Source organism: Erythrolamprus reginae, chromosome Z (genome assembly GCF_031021105.1).
Source record: "Erythrolamprus reginae isolate rEryReg1 chromosome Z, rEryReg1.hap1, whole genome shotgun sequence".
Taxonomy (NCBI): Eukaryota; Metazoa; Chordata; class Lepidosauria; order Squamata; family Dipsadidae; genus Erythrolamprus; species Erythrolamprus reginae.
The window spans coordinates 90,024,262-90,042,346 of NC_091963.1; the positions used below are offsets into that span (position 1 = coordinate 90,024,262).

Below are 18,085 nucleotides of genomic sequence, written 5' to 3' on the forward strand. Positions count from 1 at the left end.
CACTTCATTCCCCACCACAGCTGGGCTGTTTTCTCTCAGAAAACAGAGAGAAAACAATCCAGTTGGGGAGGGGAATGAAGTGGATGCTCTATTGATTGGCCTTTAGTTGGTTTTCCTTGCTAGATTATGGGTAAGAGGGCGAAAAAAATCAACAGGAAAGAAGAAGAAAAAAACCCTATGGCAATCTAAGAATTTTATTATTTTCCAAGCTGATCCCTGAGTTAGAGGTGCAAGAGTCTTAGGCAAGTTTAAGGCTTGTGGACTTCAACTCCCATTTCTCAACTAGCATGACTGATGGAGGAATTCTGTGAGTTACGTCCACTAGTCTTAAAGCTGTCAAGTTTGAAGAGCCCTGAGTTAGGGGTTAGGAGTGCAAGGGTAAAACCTGGCAAATTTTAGATCTTTGGACTTCAACTTCAACTTCCATTTCTAGCATGACTGGAGGAGGAATTCTGGGAGTTGAAGTCCACAAGTCTTCAAGCTGTCAAGTTTGAAGTTTGTAAAAAGTGTATATGGTTTTAAAAAGTTTACATGGTTGTAAACCGTATTCTGCTACACTGGCATTTTATTAAACAATATAATACTACACCATTTGGTTCAGAATACTTTTTCCTTGTTTTCCTCCTCTAAAATCTAGGTGCGTCTTATAACCAAAAATACGGTAATTCTCTTAATTTTAATTGCTTTGGCTTACTTTTTTATTTTTTATTATATTGCAAGCTCCCTATTGTATACATGAGACGAACAGCATAAAAATTTAATCAACAAACAAATACAAGTATTCCCTTAAAAAAAAAAAAACAAATGGAGCAAATCTGTAACAGGGATGTGCAAAAGGCTTTTGAAATATTCTGACCTCAAAGTAAAAGTTCCAAGTGTCTAAAAATGAAACAAAACAAAAGCATTGTAAGAGTTCTGTTTCAAGAACAAGCTGTTTTGTTTCAGATTAATTTCGAATGTTCTGATTGATTATTGCAGTTAGAATGTTTTCTGGCTTATCACTGAGTTGCTCTTTTTCTATTATTTTCTTCTGTACAATAATACAGTAACACAGAACAATGACATCCTTGCATGCATTTGTTTAAGATTATCTGTAAATGAGTATTGAAAGAATAAAAAAACAATTAAGCACATAGTTAAACAAAAAAGGTAACTTATTTCAGCTTCATTTCTGTCAGGCTATCAATAAAAGAAAGTTTAAAAAAGAAAGGGAAACTGGATTTTAAATTGTAGATGGGTGGGTATTACAAATGTTGTGCTGTACTTTATTTTGCAAGCAAATAATGGAAACATGTGTGCATATGTTTACTTGGTTTATTTAATTTTGTTCTTACATTTTGCTATAATCCTACTAATTAAATTAAAACTATTGAATTAAAAACATTTAGCAACGTCTGAATGTGAAATAAAATATCATGAAATATCAACATAGCGGCTTTTAATTGGGCATGTACATGACTATTTAATCAGAATTGTTGCTCACTTCAAATTTCTGTATCTATAGAAAACTAACCAATGATACATTTTTAAACATGAAAATAAGAAACATTTAGAAAAACTTGTAAAAGAGAATAACTGCACTAAATGAAAATTATTAGTTTGGTTGTTCTATATTTAAGGGAAGCCAGCAAACAGATTTATTCAAAGAAACTAGGAAAAAATGAGTTATTTTTGTTTAAAAATTTATGTGATTCAACATATTTTAATCCAAGTAGACTTTCTGACTGTTGACAGTGAAGCACTACACTATGCTCATTGTTTTTCACAGAGACTATTTATGGAATCCAAAATTTACATATAAATTAACCTTGTAACTATCTTCACGAAAGTATTTTATTCTTTAAGATACAATATGTTGAATTAGCTAATTGTATTCTGCATCTTTTATAATCATATTTATGGATTTGATAGATTAAACTTGCCTTCCTTCACGGATCTCAATAGTCATAGAACGAGATACAACATCTCGGGAAGCTAGATCTTTGGCCACTGGAGCATATCTCTCCATAAATCTTTCTCCTTCACTGTTAATTAAAATACCTCCTTCACCACGACAGCCTTCTGTAATAAGGCAGCCAGCTCCATAAATACCTGCAAAATATATTAAAATCACAATATTTTACCAATGGTGTCTATCACCCCCAAAACAAAATTTACTGCAACACTTGATGTAACGTAACACCTAACTGAATAATACACTACAAAGGTTAGCTTCAAATTATAGCCTGGTTATTATTTATTGATACAGTGGTACCTCGGTTCTCGAATGCCTTGGTTGTCGTACATTTCAGATACCGAACAAAATTTTCAGCAAAAATTTCCTTCGGTATCCGAACCAAAATTCGGATACTGAACAGCCACAGAAAATTTTGTTCATTATCCGAAATGTTACCGCCGGGGGCGGCTGCATTCCCAGCAGCTTCGGGGGTCTGAGGAGCTCTATAAGCGCTCCAAGCTGCAGGGAGGGTGGGGGCGGCTGCAATCACGGCAGCTTCGGGGGGCTCCTTTCCTCATATTTGGAGAGAGTAACAATGAAAGCCAATAAGAACTGGTAACATTGTTAGAACCTGGTTAGGGCTGGAAAGAAAAATTCTGAGCAAGTAGAGCAATGAAAAAAAGCCTGCAAAGACTTAGGGCTTGGCAAATATTCTTCGCAAAGAATAATAATGAAACACCTTGCAAGCCAGTAAGAGCTGGGAAGATTGTTAGCACCTGGTAACGGCTAGAAAGAAACATTTGGAGCAAGTTAGAGCAATGAAAAAACCCTGCAAAGACAGGGCTTTGAAAATATTCTTAGCTGAGAATAACAATGAAAGAGCTTGCAAGAGGTAAGAGCTGGGAACATCATTAGCACCTGGTTAGGGCTGGAAAGAAACGTATTTGGAGCAAATTAGAGCAATGAAAAAAACTCTGCAAAGACTTAGGGCTTGGAAAACATTCTTCACAGACAGTAACAATGAAAGAACCTGCAAGATAAGAGCCGAGAAGATCATTAGCACCTAATTAGGGCTAGGGGAAAAAGCTGCATTCAGAGTATAAATCCAATAAGATAAATAAATAAATAAGATGCACCCGATCTATCCATTCTGCAATCATCATGATTAATAGTAATAGTACCTGTTCTCAACTAATTGAAATTTAAACTTCCGAGGGCGTGACCAGACACTGCGGCAACACAGAATTCCCTGAACTCTGCAGGGGAACTCCGATATCCACGTCGCCCAGGAAGTCTGGTTCCAGTGGAGCCAGACCAGAACCACCCTGGAGGGGTGGTGAAGAAGTGGGATGCTATTGGTGACCTGGGAAGGGTGGCAACCCCCCCAGGAAGCCAGCATGGAGTCTTTGACTGGTAGCACTAGAAAATGACTTGCAAAAGTCATCCAAGCCACGGCGGCGAGGAACGGTCTGATTGATTTGCTTGAAGATTGAAGGTCACCTGGAAAGGCAATTTTAAGATAAGTGCTGGAGTAAAGATTAGAAGAGCAGAAGCTGGTGAGTAATATTGCTGAAAAAGAGTTTTGGGATTTTTTTTCTAAGTTTAAACAGGGAACAAAAGGATTGAAAAATAACGAAGTAGCTATTTAGCAATAAAAGTCTACAGAGGAATAATTTCAAAGAAAGCAGTAACTAAAGCCCAATTCTGGGGAACCTTGAGAATGCTAATTTATTTTTGAATTAAGAAAATATTTGGTTTAATCTGTACTGAATTGAAAATATATAAAGATACTGATGAACAGGAAAAATAGATCTGTGGGATTAATGAAGTGCGCCACCTGCTGGTTAGAGGAACCATTATAATTGTGGAAGATTTTTTGTGGATATATGACCAGCTGATGACCTTGAACTGGATAATTATTTTGGACAGTTTAAGAAGATACAAAACAGCAAATAATTTGTTTTCATCTCACCACAAAAAAAAATTCTACATTTGTCGGGACTGAATGAACTTTGGATGAACTGTAATATATCATAGCCAATCTCATAACAAGGACTTATGAACCTTGATTTTGGTAATATGTAAACATTAGAACATGAAGAGTTTGTAGCCCTTTTTAGAGACTTTAGAGATTGCTAGCAAGAAATAAAGAGATGCTTTTTGAAGCTTGCAGATGGATTTAAAAAAGAAAAGAGAAAATATTAGATGACAATAAGGACTTTGGAGACACACAATGGTAAGGAATAAAAAACAAGTGAATCACCACAGTTGTACGGTTGTTAAGTGAATCTGGTTCTTCCATTGACTTTGCTTGTTAGAAGGTCATTAAGGTTATCATATGATCCCAGGACACTGCAATAGTCATAAAGATGACTCAGTTGCCAAGCTCCTGAATTTGATCATGTGACCATGGGGATGTCACTCATAAGCGTGAAAAGTAACTGTCACTTTTTTTCAATGCTATTATAAACGAACTGTTATAAGTTAAGGACTACGGTATTTTTCAGATAAGAACCTCTAGATTATAAGATGCACTTTAGCTTTAGAAGAGGAAATGCCTGTTCGACATGGCCCTTTCCCCATGGTCTGATCAGTGTCGCATCAACACCCCCGCTGCAATATTCGCTCTACAAGACTCACAGACATTTCCACCCACTTTTGAGGTGCGGCAGGAAGTTCATCTTGTAGTCCAAAAGATATGGTATTTGTATTTGATTTTTTAAAAAAATCTTTATTTTTACTTTGCTATCCATCTTTTTACATTTTTACTTTGCCTAAATTTAAGAATTTACTTTGCTCAGAATATGAATGTTACAATTTTATGGAAAACAAGATTTCTGGTTTTTATATACTGTAGTCACAGTACTGGAAGATGCTACTTAAGGGACAGCATTCAAAATCTGTTCAATGCTAAAAACAAAATGAACAATTTTTTTGAGAAAATGGCCATAAACATGGACAAAATAGTTGTTTCAATACTATGGAGTATGTTTTTGAGTCTGTATCTGCTAAGTTTTCATATAATTTTTTTAGATGTTTTTTAAATATTAGATTTGTTACAGTCATATTGTTATTATTATTGTTGTGAGCTACCCCGAATTTGCGGAGAGGGGCGGCATACAAATCCAGTGTTTTTCAACTAGTGTGCTGCGGCACAATAGTGTGCCGTGAGACATGATCAGGTGTGCCATGGGGAAATTAAACATGAGTCCCCAAACTACGGCCTGCGTGCCAGATCCAGCCCGTGGAGGCCATTTATCCAGCCCACCACCAGCCGCCTCCATCCAAACATAAACATTCCCCTAACAATCCCTCCAGCTATCAGCGATAGGAAGAGTGGAAACACAGGGAATGCTCACTGACCAATCACCTTCTAGGATTAATCCCGACCACTAGCAATGAACCAATTGCAGGCGGCCTCTCATCCACCCCAGGAAGGTCCCCGTTCGAGCTGCCGTGCCCTTGACATTGTGTAGCCGCAGCGACTAGTTGAAGCTGCTACTCTTCCCCATGGTCCCGATTTCTAATCCTGGTCAGGACTGGAGGTAAATGTTGCCACCACTAGATGAAGTCTCAAACTCAGCTGGTTATGTCTATCCTGATGGTGTATATAGATATTTGAACTACTGTATATTATTAACTATATGTATAATATGTACTGTGTTAGAGTGTCATTTTGTGTCATTTTGGTTGGTGATGGGCCCCAGGATTTTGTAAATGTAAAAAATGTGCTGCGGCTCAAAAAAGGTTGAAAATCACTGTACAAATCTAATAAATTATTATTATTATTATTATTATTATTATTATTATTATTTTATAATTGAAGCTAATTAGAACTCCATGGGATATTTCTTTACTTTGCTAAAATTGCTAAAAATGTACAAGATAATAGGATTCCTGTAAGTTTATATTGATTGATTTTGTAATTGTGTTTCTTTTTTGTGTTGTTTGATCTGTCTTGTTTTTGTACCGTTGCTTGTTTTGTAAATGTTTTGTTTATGTTTTGTTAATGTTTTTAAAGAATTTCAATAAAAATCATTAAAAAAAAAGAATTCCTGCAATTTATTGAAGAGGTTATCCAATAAAAACAATGAATAGACATACATATTGCACAACATCTTGATTTTAAAATCAAGAGCTGCGGTGGTACAGTGGTTAGAGTGCAGTACTGCAGGCTACTTCTGCTGATTATTGGTTGCCAGCAGCTTGGCAGATCAAATATCACCAGGCTCAAAGTTGACTCAGCCTTCCATCCTTCCGAGGTGGGTAAAACGAGGACCCAAATTGTTAGGGGCAATATGATGATTCTGTAAACCGCTTAGAGAGGGCTGTAAAGCGGTATATAAGTCTAAGTGCTATCGCTATCGCTAAAAAATTAAGGGAGGGAAAAGGATTTATTCTATCAGAATAAGAATAAGGTTTTACCTGTAGGATGGAATTGTACAAATTCCAAATCCTGGCAAGGTAGGCCCGCCCGTGTAACCATTGCTGTTCCATCTCCAGTACATGTGTGAGCAGAGGTACAGCTAAAATATGTGCGCCCATATCCTCTGGAAAAAATTCATAATTAGCATCTACTACTCATAAGGCAGTAAATAAAATGTTTCATGAGTAATATTAATGCCAATATGTGTGATAATAATGAATGTCATCTCTTTAATGTTTAAAACATTGCACTTCCAACATTTGGGTTTCCCACATTAATATTAGCAACTTGCATCTTAGCAACATGCAGCCATACCATTCTTCCACAAAGAGTAGCTTATTGTATGTCTGAAATACAGTTTTTAAAATCAGATTCCTGCGTTTTAACTTTCTACCAACACACCTCAGATCATGTAATTGGTATTTAAATGCAAAATGGTACATCTTAATAACACAATATTTCTGTTTTTTTAACTAACACCACACAGATATCATCATCGATGTCTTCATAATCATTGCCAACGCAAGAATGGAAGCCATTTAATTCAGAGAACTTTCCATCTTTAGCATTCCCCAATTCATAAACACTAAAAATAAATAATAATTTTTGAAACCAATCTTGACATTTTTTTACTGCAGAACTTTTATTATTAGGAATCAGAATGCTACAGAAATCAAATGACCAAAAGGTTGACAAATGGGTCCAAAACAATCCCCTCTAATATTTTCTATGAAAACATGTCAACAGACATCTTCAAATTATCTCTTTAAAAACCCACAGCTGAATTGCAACTCTCAACTCTTTATATATTGATAAACCAATGTCAGAATGAAACTCATCTTAATGGAAACTATTTGGAAGGGACTGTTTAGGCTATCAAACCTAATACTATATTCAATGTAGGCATTTACAGTAATAATTCATCTAACATCTGCTAGAACACATCTAGTGAAGCATGCTATCATCTCTCCGGTATTGATTGCACCCATGCCCCCCCCCAAAATCTAATTTAACAAAAATGTTATAGTTACATTTAAGTATGGAAGATTTGGATTGCATTACATTTCTCATGCCTTATCTCATCTAGAAGAAAGGCAAAAATGTATGGAAGAATATAAACCAATGGCATATTATATTATATGAAAAAACGATAATGCTGGCTGAATTAAAACAAGAAGGCCCAGATATTGGCATTGACATTTCTACATATGATTAACGTATTACCCAGTGGCAATAACTGTATTCTTTGCTCTAAAACGATGAATTGTGCCATCTTCTATGCAAAGTGCAATAATACCACAACATTCTCCATTTTCCATTAGAAGATCAAGAGCAAAATATTCCACAAAGTAACTGGTATCATATCTGAGTGACTGATGGTGAGAGAAGAGAACAAAGCATTAATTTCAATAGTTAAGCAACAATGTTAGTTTCATTATGTACCTAAAAAGTGTTTCTTTAGACCATAAATCTGGATAAGAACCTACCTATTTTAAATATCTTATAAATATTTAATATATTTATGAGAATGTTAAAGCAATAACACTGGAATTGGAAGCATGCAGTATCTTCAACAATGGAGATATTGCAATTCTTATCCGTCAAAGAGTGTCACCCTTTCTCTTTATTGGTATATGGGAAGAATAAGATATATAGTTATTTTCAAAGACACTATGTTAAGAATGTTGGGTGCAATATGCTGATTCTGTAAACCGCTAGGAATGTTATTCCTTGGTGGTGCAGTGGTTAGAGTGCAGTACTGGAATCTATTTCTGCTGATCACCGGCTGCCAGCAGGTTGGTAGATCAAATCTCAGAAGGCTCAGAGTTGACTCGGCCTTCCATCCAACCAAGGTCGGTAAAATGAGGACCCATATTGTTGTGGACAATATGTTTACTCTCTGTAAACCACTTAGAGAGGGCTGTAAAGCACTGTGAAGCAATATATAAGTCTAAATGCTATCGCTATTAGTTTTGTTTAAAATAAAAGAACAACATTATTTGAAAATGCCAGTCTGGTTTTCCACTATGGAGGCATTGGTACATTCTAATGTTATTAATGTGGGGGGGAAATGAAATATACAAAGGTATTCTGAATGGAAAAGGGGAATTAAAAACAAAGCAGGAACTTAGTAGTCAAGGGATGGACATTGCATGATGGCCACACATGCAAATACAATCTCGTTACAAAAAAGATGCTAAAATGTATGGTTTTAAAAAAGAGTTAAGAGAATTAGACCAATTATTAATTGGAACAGATGAAAAACCGATAAAGAAATTATATTGTCATTTATTAAGTATTAAACTTGAAAGTGAGCAGGTAAAGGAAACAATGACTGGGTATGCAATAGAATTAGATAAATGGCATAAACTATGAGATAGAAATATTAAATTGATTATGTCAATTGCATATAAAGAAAATTTGTATAAAATGTTCTTATAGATGGCATTTTGCACTGGCAAGACTGGCAAAAATGTATAAAGATAGATCTGCAAAATACTGGAAGTATAATCAATCATCTGGTTCATATTACCATATGTGGTGGACAGGCCCCAAAGCTAGAAAATATTGGATGAAAATATATACTTGGTTGAAAAAAATGATAAAACAGAATGCCCCTTGACAAGAGGGGTGGCAAGATTTTTTTTACATTTGGACTAATATTTTTTTACATTTGGACTAAGCAATGTCGCCTGGCGGGACCTAGGGGAAGGGCCTTCTCTGTGTCAGCTCCAGCCCTTTGGAATCACCTCCCAGAGATTTATGCCACCGCCATCCTCCTGGCCTTTCATAAAGCTCTAAAAACACATCTTTGCTGGCAGGCTTGGGGCTGTTGAGAATTGCCTTCTTGCTCCAGCTGATAGTATGAGTAAATGATATGATTGCATTTTAGTTAAATGGTTTTTAATTGTGTTTTAGATTAGGTTGTACAATGGGTTTCTTATACAGTGGTACCTCATCTTACGAATGCCTCTTCTAACGAACTTTTCAAGAACCCGATGTTTAAGATTTTTTTGCCTCTTCTTTCGAACTATTTTCACCTTATGAACCCAAGCCACTGCTGCTGGGATGAAGGGGGTTCTTTTTTCCCCCTTTTTTGAAGAAAGAAAAGGGAGGGGCGGCTTGGAGGAGGAAAGACTTTGCAGAGAACAGCGTGCTTACAGAGGCACTGAAAGGGTGTCTTTTGAAGAAAGAAAAGGGAGGGGCGGCTTGGAGGGGGAAAGACTGCATTTTAAAAACTAGAACAGCGTGCTTGCAGGCACTGAAAGAGTGTCTTTTGAAGAAAGAAAAGGGAGGGGCGGCTTGGAGGAGAAGCGTCCTTGCAGAGGCACTGAAAGGATGTCTTTTGAAGAAAGAAAAGGGAGGGGCGGCTTGGAGGGGGAAAGACTGCATTTTAAAAACTAGGAGAACAGCGTGCTTGCAAGCACTGAAAGAGTGTCTTTTGAAGAAAGAAAAGGGAGGGGCGGCTTGGAGGAGGAAAGACTTTGCAGAGAACAGCGTGCTTGCAGAGGCACTGAAAGGGTGTCTTTTGAAGAAAGAAAAGGGAGGGGCGCCCCCTTGCCTTTCTTCCTTCCCACTCACCCTTTAACCTAGCCTTGCTTCTTCCACCCGCCCCCTTTAACTGCTCCTCCCTGCCCTCTGTTCGCCTCCCTTCTAAAGTTTGGGATTTTCCTGAAGGATTTGCACGCATTATTTGCTTTTACATTGATTCCTATGGGAAACATTATTTCATCTTACGAACTTTTCACCTTGTGAACCTCCTCCTGGAACCAATTAAGTTTGTATCATGAAGTACCACTGTATTTTGTATTACGTATTGATTTTATCATGTAAACTACCCTGAGTCTGCTGGAGATGGGCAGCCTAGAAATCAATCAATCAAATAAATAAAGATTTGAAAGATATTTTTGTTCAGAAATATATGATAAAATATATATCAGAAAAATATGATAAAAACATATATATATTTTACATATACTAACTCCAGCCAGAATTGTATTTGCACAGCAATAGAAAATGATGAGATTCTATCATACGAGAACGTAGTTAAGAAAATACTAGAATGCACATTATCAAATTCAACTCTTTGTTCAGTGAAATAATCTAAATTAAAATATCTGTGACAGATAGCTGCCCAGCTCCCATTTAAATATATGCAGTAAAGCAGATACTATTAATTTCCTGGATAAATGTTTTCTGCCATCTAAGGAGGCATTGTTAGGTTGCTGTTTGTTATAGTACTAACATTCAGTTAGAATCTGTTTTCCAGTAATTTAAGAAACAAAGTGCCAAATTTGATAAGAAAACTTTTTTAATTATAATACAATTATAATATTGAATTATAATACAATTAAGATGTCTTTCATATAAGATAACATTTTATATTTCTGAAATTTTTGTTTGGCAGAATTTCAAAATCTATTTACAGTGCCGCACTCTGTTTCTTATACTTATCATATAACTACAAACCAAATATACTAATAATACATTCAGGGGTAGTGCATTCAAGACTGTGATTCTATTTTAGTTCAAAACGTCTGGTTTAGTTCAGCATAATACTTGTTTTACAGCTGTGTTTCTAAGTACAGTCATACCTCGTCTTACAAACCTAATTGGTTCCAGGGGAAGGTTCGTAAGACGAAAGGTTCGTAAGACGAAACATTGTTTCCCATAGGAAACAATGTAAAGTCAATTAATCCGTGCAACCAAACCCCCCCCCGCAAAAAAACGGTGTTCGGCGACTGCTGGGAAGCCGCGCGGCTATTTTAAAAGGTGACAGTCGGGCTGGGGGGCTTCCCAGCAACCTCCCGAACCCTGAACCCGGAAGTTCGGCAAAAGTTCGGGGTTCGGGAGGTTGCTGGGAAGCCCCCCAGGCCGGCTGTCACTTTTGAAAACAGCCGCGCGGCTTCCCAGCAGCTTCCCGAAGCCGAACGCCAAACCCGAACTTCCGCGTTCGGCGACTGCTGGGAAGCCGCGCGGCTGTTTTAAAAGGTGACAGCCGGCCTGGGGGGCTTCCCAGCAACCTCCCGAACCCGGAAGTTCGGCAAAAGTTCGGGGTTCGGGAGGTTGCTGGGAAGCCCCCCAGGCCGGCTGTCACCTTTTAAAACAGCCGCACGGCTTCCCAGCAGCTTCCCGAAGCCGAACGCCAAACCCGAACTTCCGCGTTCGGCGACTGCTGGGAAGCCGCATGGCTGTTTTAAAAGGTGACAGCCGGCCTGGGGGGCTTCCCAGCAACCTCCCGAACCCCAAACCCAGAAGTTCGGCAAAAGTTCGGGGTTCGGGGGGGTGCTGGGAAGCCCCCCAGCCCGGCTGTCACCTTTTAAAACAGCCGCGCGACTTCCCAGCAACCTCCCGAACCCCGAACCCGGAAGTTCGGCAAAAGTTCGGGGTTCGGGGGGGTGCTGGGAAGCCCCCCAGCCTGGCTGTCACCTTTTAAAACAGCCGCGCGGCTTCCCAGCTGTCTCCCGAAGCCGAACGCCAAACCCGAACTTCCGCGTTTGGCGTTCGGAGACAGCTGGGAAGCCGCGCGGCTGTTTTAAAAGGTGAGAGCCGGGCTGGGGGGCTTCCCAGCAACCTCCCGAACCGAACCCGGGGTTCAGAAAAATTTTGCCTCTTCTTACGAACTTTTTTCGAGTTACGAACCGGCGTTCGGGAGGCTTCTGGGAAGCCCCGCCGCCCGGCTGTCACCTTTTAAAACAGCCGCGCGGCTTCCTAGCAGTCTCCGAACGCCGGTTCATAACTCGAAAAAAGTTTGTAAGAAGAGGCAAAATTTTTCTGAACCCCGGGTTCGTATCACGAGTTGTTCGTAAGACGAGGGGTTCGTATCTTGAGGTACCACTGTACTATTTTTAAATTTGGATACTGTCCTCTTTGTAAACAAATTACTAGTCTATGTGGACATATTACCTATCTGCAAGCAGAAATGAGGTGCAAAATTCAGCCATTCCATTCTAATGAGCCATATTACCAGCCCCCTCCACAACACAGATCCTGCAAGAGAAGGCAGCATGGACAACTGTGGGATCTGGCAGGTTAAGAATTGTGAGAAACAAACACAATACTTATGCTGTGTTCCAGTATAACAGATATAGTGCACTGGCTGACCTTAATAGGGACATTAAAGCAACAGGTTAAGGTAGCTGTGATAATAATTCAAATAAGCAGGGGATCAAGGTACAAGATGAAGTACCTATCTTGGAAATTGAAAGTGTGAATCACCTATTACATATCAGTCACACAAGAGGAACTAGGTATACAAAAAAAGAAGACACCTTCTGGTTGGTGATTTAATTGTAAGGGATGTAAATTTAGGAAAGGACAACAAAGTTTTAAAAGAGGTTAGATGTCTGCCAGGTGCTACTACCAGCAGGGACAAGAGGCGTATTCTTAAGATAGTCAAGAATGCCAATAAGGACTGTGATGTTGATGCTATTATACATCTTGGCACAAATGATCAGTCCCAAAAAGATGTACCCTCTGTGCAGAATGAATTCCAGAACTTGGGGTATGAACTCAGTAGTATAGGTTGTAGGCTTATCTTTTCAGAGGTATTACCAGTATATAAGGAACAAAAAGGGAAAGGCCACTGTGTAGCAGAGTTTAATGTATGGCTAAAAGAGTGGTGTAAAAGGGAAGGCTTTGGCTTTAATAGTCGTGATGTCTGCAGCTGGTCCAATGAAAAACTGTACAAAAGAGATGGTTTGCATCGATCAAAGAAAGGGACTGAGCTACTTGGCATTAAATTTACAGATTTTCTGGATAAACATTTAAACTGAAAAGCGGGGACAGAAAATTAATTGATACAGATTATTTCTGTCCCCAACAATCTAAAATTAATAGGGTTTACAGTGCACACAAATATAAGGGTAAGTTTATCAGCCTGCTATCAAGCAAAGCCAAGCATTTAATAGAGAGCGCCATACCACGTGCATTAATCAAACAGGTGGCAAGAAAGATGGGACAATCAGGCACAAGACAGATTATGTAAACAATAAACACAGGGTCAACTAAAATAGACTTAAATGTCTATACACCAATGCATAGAGTATGAGGAATAAACAGGATGAATTAGAAATTCAAGTAAATGAGGGGAGATATGATATAGTTGTTATTACAGAAACTTGGTGGGATGAAACTGACAAATGGAATATACAGCTAGAGGGATTTAAATTATTTAAAAGAAACAAACCAAATAAAAGAAGAGGTGGAGTTGCACTATGTATGTATAAGAAATAACTACGCCGCTATAAAAATAGAGCATAACAATAATGAAAGTCATCTGGTATGCATTTGGGTGAAACACAAGTTAAAATAAAAAAGAAATGGTAAAGGAACACCTGCCCAATCTTTCTTCGAGGGGTTTTAATAATTCTTCATAAAATTCCTTTGCGTTTTCCGGTGTCGTTATTTTATATTTCTTGTCCAGTAGGGTTATAAGTATCCCTTCTGGTATCAGCCATTTAAACATAATTTTATTTTTGTTTAATTTGGATGTTAGAAATTGGTAGGGTTTACGTTTATCTCATACTCGTCTGGGAATCTGCCTTAGTACTTAGTAAATAGCAACTCGAGATAAGAGCTTGGGAGGGAGCGTCATTTCCGTTCGCCTCCCGAGCTCACATCCGGGATACGAGCCACGCCTCCCTGACACTTTCGGCAGCGAAAGAAGGAAGGCAAGGAAGCGCCCGGCTCCTCTCTGCTCGTATCCCACGTGGTAAGCATTCGCTTGGCTTCTGCTTGGGGGTGGGGGGGTCCTTGGCTTCTGCTTGGGGGTGGGGGGGGTCCTTGGCTTCTGCTTGGGGGTGGGGGGGTCCGAACGGTGTTTTTTTGTAATTCCGAGGGGCCTAGCAGGGAGATCGGGAGCTTGCGCAATCGCCCATGCGGCCCCGAAATTAAATAGCCGGCTCCTCTCTGCTCGTATCCCACTTGGTAAGCATTCGCTTGGCTTCTGCTTGGGGGTGGGGGTGTCCTTGGCTTCTGCTTGGGGGTGGGGGGGTCCTTGGCTTCTGCTTGGGGGTGGGGGGGTCCGAACGGTGTTTTTTTTGTAATTCCGAGGGGCCTAGCAGGGAGATCGGGAGCTTGCGCAATCGCCCATGCGGCCCCGAAATTAAATAGCCGGCTCCTCTCTGCTCGTATCCCACTTGGTAAGCATTCGCTTGGCTTCTGCTTGGGGGTGGGGGGGTCCTTGGTTTCTGCTTGGGGGTGGGGGGGTCCTTGGCTTCTGCTTGGGGGGGTCCTTGGCTTCTGCTTGGGGGTGGGGGGGTCCTTGGCTTCTGCTTGGGGGTGGGGGGGTCCGAACGGTGTTTTTTTTTTGTAATTCCGAGGGGCCTAGCAGGGAGATCGGGAGCTTGCGCAATCGCCCATGCGGCCCCGAAATTAAATAGCCGCCGGCCCCGCCTCTGCTGCAACCCCCTTGCTTTCTCGGCAAAGTGTTAGCTGGATGCCTTCAAGGCGCTTCTGCCGGCTTCTCTCCCTTCTCTCCCACGGCTGTTGCTCTTCCGCGCCCTCCAGCCGAGCCCCTTCGCCACGTGGGCAGGCTTCGGAGCTCTTTACATTAACCGAGAGAGAGGGGGGAGAGAGAGAAAAAGTGTTAGCTGGATGCCTTCAAGGCGCTTCTGCCAGCTTCTCTCCCTTCTCTCCCACGGCTGTTGCTCTTCCGCGCCCTCCAGCCGAGCCCCTTCGCCACGTGGGCAGGCTTCGGAGCTCTTTACATTAACCGAGAGAGAGGGGGGAGAGAGAGAAAAAGTGTTAGCTGGATGCCTTCAAGGCGCTTCTGCCAGCTTCTCTCCCTTCTCTCCCACGGCTGTTGCTATTCCGCGCCCTCCAGCCGAGCCCCTTTGCCACGTGGGCAGGCTTCGGAGCTCTTTACATTAACCGAGAGAGAGGGGGGAGAGAGAGAAAAAGTGTTAGCTGGATGCCTTCAAGGCGCTTCTGCCAGCTTCTCTCCCTTCTCTCCCACGGCTGTTGCTATTCCGCGCCCTCCAGCCGAGCCCCTTCGCCACGTGGGCAGGCTTTGGAGCTCTTTGCATTAACCGAGAGAAAGAGAGAGGGGGGAGAGAGAGAGGGAGAGGGAGAAAGAGAGAGGGAGAGGGGGGAGAGACAGCAACAGAGTGAGAGAAAGAGGGGGAGAGAAAGAAATAGCAAGAGAGGGAAAGTGAGAAGAGATAGAAAGAGGGGGAGAGGGATAGAAAGAGAGAGAGTGAGAGATGCTCAGTGAGCCTTTCTTTGAAGTTGCCTTTCTTTCTTTCTTGATCTTTTTCTTTCTCTCTTTTACCTTCCCTTCCTCTATTTCTTCTTTTCTTTCTCCTTCCCACCTTCTTCCCTCCCTCCCTCCCTTCACTCATTCCTCTCTTACTCTCCCCTTTCATAAGTTTCCTTGCTTCCTTCCTCTGTTCCTGTCCCTTCCCCCTTTCTTTCTTTCTTTCTTTCTTGCTCTTTTTCTTTCTCTCTTTTACCTTCCCTTCCTCTATTTCTTCTTTTCTTTCTCCTTCCCACCTTCTTCCCTCCCTCCCTTCACTCATTCCTCTCTTACTCTCCCCTTTCATAAGTTTCCTTGCTTCCTTCCTCTGTTCCTGTCCCTTCCCCCTTTCTTTCTTTCTTTCTTTCTTGCTCTTTTTCTTTCTCTCTTTTACCTTCCCTTCCTCTATTTCTTCTTTTCTTTCTCCTTCCCACCTTCTTCCCTCCCTCCCTTCACTCATTCCTCTCTTACTCTCCCCTTTCATAAGTTTCCTTGCTTCCTTCCTCTGTTCCTGTCCCTTCCCCCTTTCTTTCTTTCTTGCTTTCTCTTTCTTTCTTTCTCTTTCTTGCTTTCTTTAAAGGAAGAGAAAGAGAGAGAGAGAGAGAGAGTGAGAGATGTTCAGTGAGCCTTTCTTTCTTTCTTTCTTTCTTTCTCTTTCTTTCTTTCTTTCTCTTTCTAGCTTTCTTTAAAGGAAGAGAAAGAAAGAAAGAGAGAGAGACAGAGTGAGAGATGTTCAGTGAGCCTTTCTTTCTTTCTTTCTCTTTCTTTCTTTCTTGCTCTTTTTCTTTCTCTCTTTACCTTCCCTTCCTCTAAACTTTCTTACTTGGCTGATTTTAATTTTTCTGCTTGCAGGCAAGTTGGCTTCCGGTTTTCTCGGTGGGAAAAAAGAGGTCTCGGTGGTGTCGGTGTTTAGAGCGAGCATGGCTCCAAAAAAGGCCGCTGAGAAGAAGAAGAAGGTGATGATATCCATAGAAGCGAAGCAGGAGATAATCAATTTGCACGAAAAAGGGACTCGTGTTGTTGACCTTGCGAGGAAGTTCCAACGCAGCACATCCACCATCTGTACAATCCTGAAGCAGAAGGACATCCTTAAAGGTGTTAAACCAGCAAAAGGTGCGACAATAATTTCCCAACTCAGGACGTCTGTTCATGAAGAGATGGAGAGGTTATTGCTAATTTGGATAAAAGAAAAGGAGCTGGCCGGAGATACAATAACAGAGGCGGTCATCAGCGAGAAGGCTCGTGCGATATTCGCCGATCTGAAGAGCAATGAACCATCCTCGTCGGGAGATCCAGATGAGTTCAAGGCAAGCCATGGGTGGTTTGACAGGTTCAGAAAAAGAAGTGGCATTCACTCAGTGGTTCGGCATGGGGAGGCAACGAGTGCAGACATCAAGGCAGCGGAGGAGTTTGTTGTGCATTTTGCTAGCCTGGTTGAACAAGAAGGCTATGTCTCTCAACAGATCTTTAACTGTGATGAGACTGGGCTGTTTTGGAAGAAAATGCCCCGTAGGACTTTCATTACTGCTGAGGAAAAGAGCCTGCCAGGACATAAGCCCATGAAGGACCGTCTAACCCTTGCATTGTGTGCAAACGCGTCGGGTGACTGTAAAGTGAAGCCACTTCTCGTGTACCATTCGGAGAATCCTCGCGCGTTCAAGACGCACAAAATCCTAAAGGAAAGACTCCATGTCCTGTGGCGCTCCAATGCAAGGGCATGGGTAACGAGGCAGTTCTTTGTGGACTGGGTAAATCTTGCTTTTGGTCCTACGGTGAAGGAATATCTTTTGCCTAATGAACTCCCCCTACAAGCCTTACTGCTGCTCGACAATGCTCCAGGCCACCCACCTGCTCTTCAAGACGACATCCTTGAAGAATTTCAATTTGTGAAGGTTGTCTTTCTCCCACCCAACACGACTTCAATCCTGCAACCAATGGATCAGCAGGTCATAGCTAACTTCAAGAAGCTGTACACGGAGCATCTGTTCCGCCGATGTTTCGATGTAACAGAGAACACCAACTTGACACTGCGTGAGTTTTGGAAGGATCATTTTAACATCGTTTCTTGCCTTAACATCATTGACCTTGCCTGGCAAGAAGTGTCAAGGCGAAACTTGAACTCAGCGTGGAAGAAGTTGTGGCCTGCTGCTGTTGCACCAAGGGACTCTGCTGAGCCCGAGGGTGAGACCGAGGACATCACCGAGACTGACACCCCATTGGAGGAGATTGTGTCACTCGGTAAGTGTATGGGTCTGGAGGTAGACGAGGGTGACATCAATGAGCTTGTCAAAGAGCATGAAGAACCGCTCTCTACAGAGGACCTGAAGGCGCTCCATGACATGCAACAGATGGATCTGACCCAAGAGATGAGCAGCAGTGAGGAAGAGATGCAGGAACCACCGAAAGCCATTCCTACCAGTGAAATCAAAGCGATGCTAGCGCAGTGGGAGAACGTTGTCAGTTTTGTGGAAAAAAATCACCCAGA

At 41.2% G+C, this 18,085-nt stretch overlaps 1 protein-coding gene across 1 annotated transcript in view; it reads right to left on the reverse strand.

Moving 5' to 3' along the window:
• SDHA (succinate dehydrogenase complex flavoprotein subunit A) overlaps positions 1-18,085 on the reverse strand; it is a 75,128-nt gene that overhangs the window by 23,094 nt on the left and 33,949 nt on the right. Inside the window, exons 6-8 of the mRNA XM_070728900.1 lie at positions 7,587-7,735; positions 6,362-6,486; positions 1,923-2,091 (exon numbers count right to left, since the gene is read on the reverse strand). Coding sequence (XP_070585001.1) covers positions 1,923-2,091; positions 6,362-6,486; positions 7,587-7,735 — 443 coding nt within the window. The remainder of the gene's footprint in view (positions 1-1,922; positions 2,092-6,361; positions 6,487-7,586; positions 7,736-18,085) is intronic.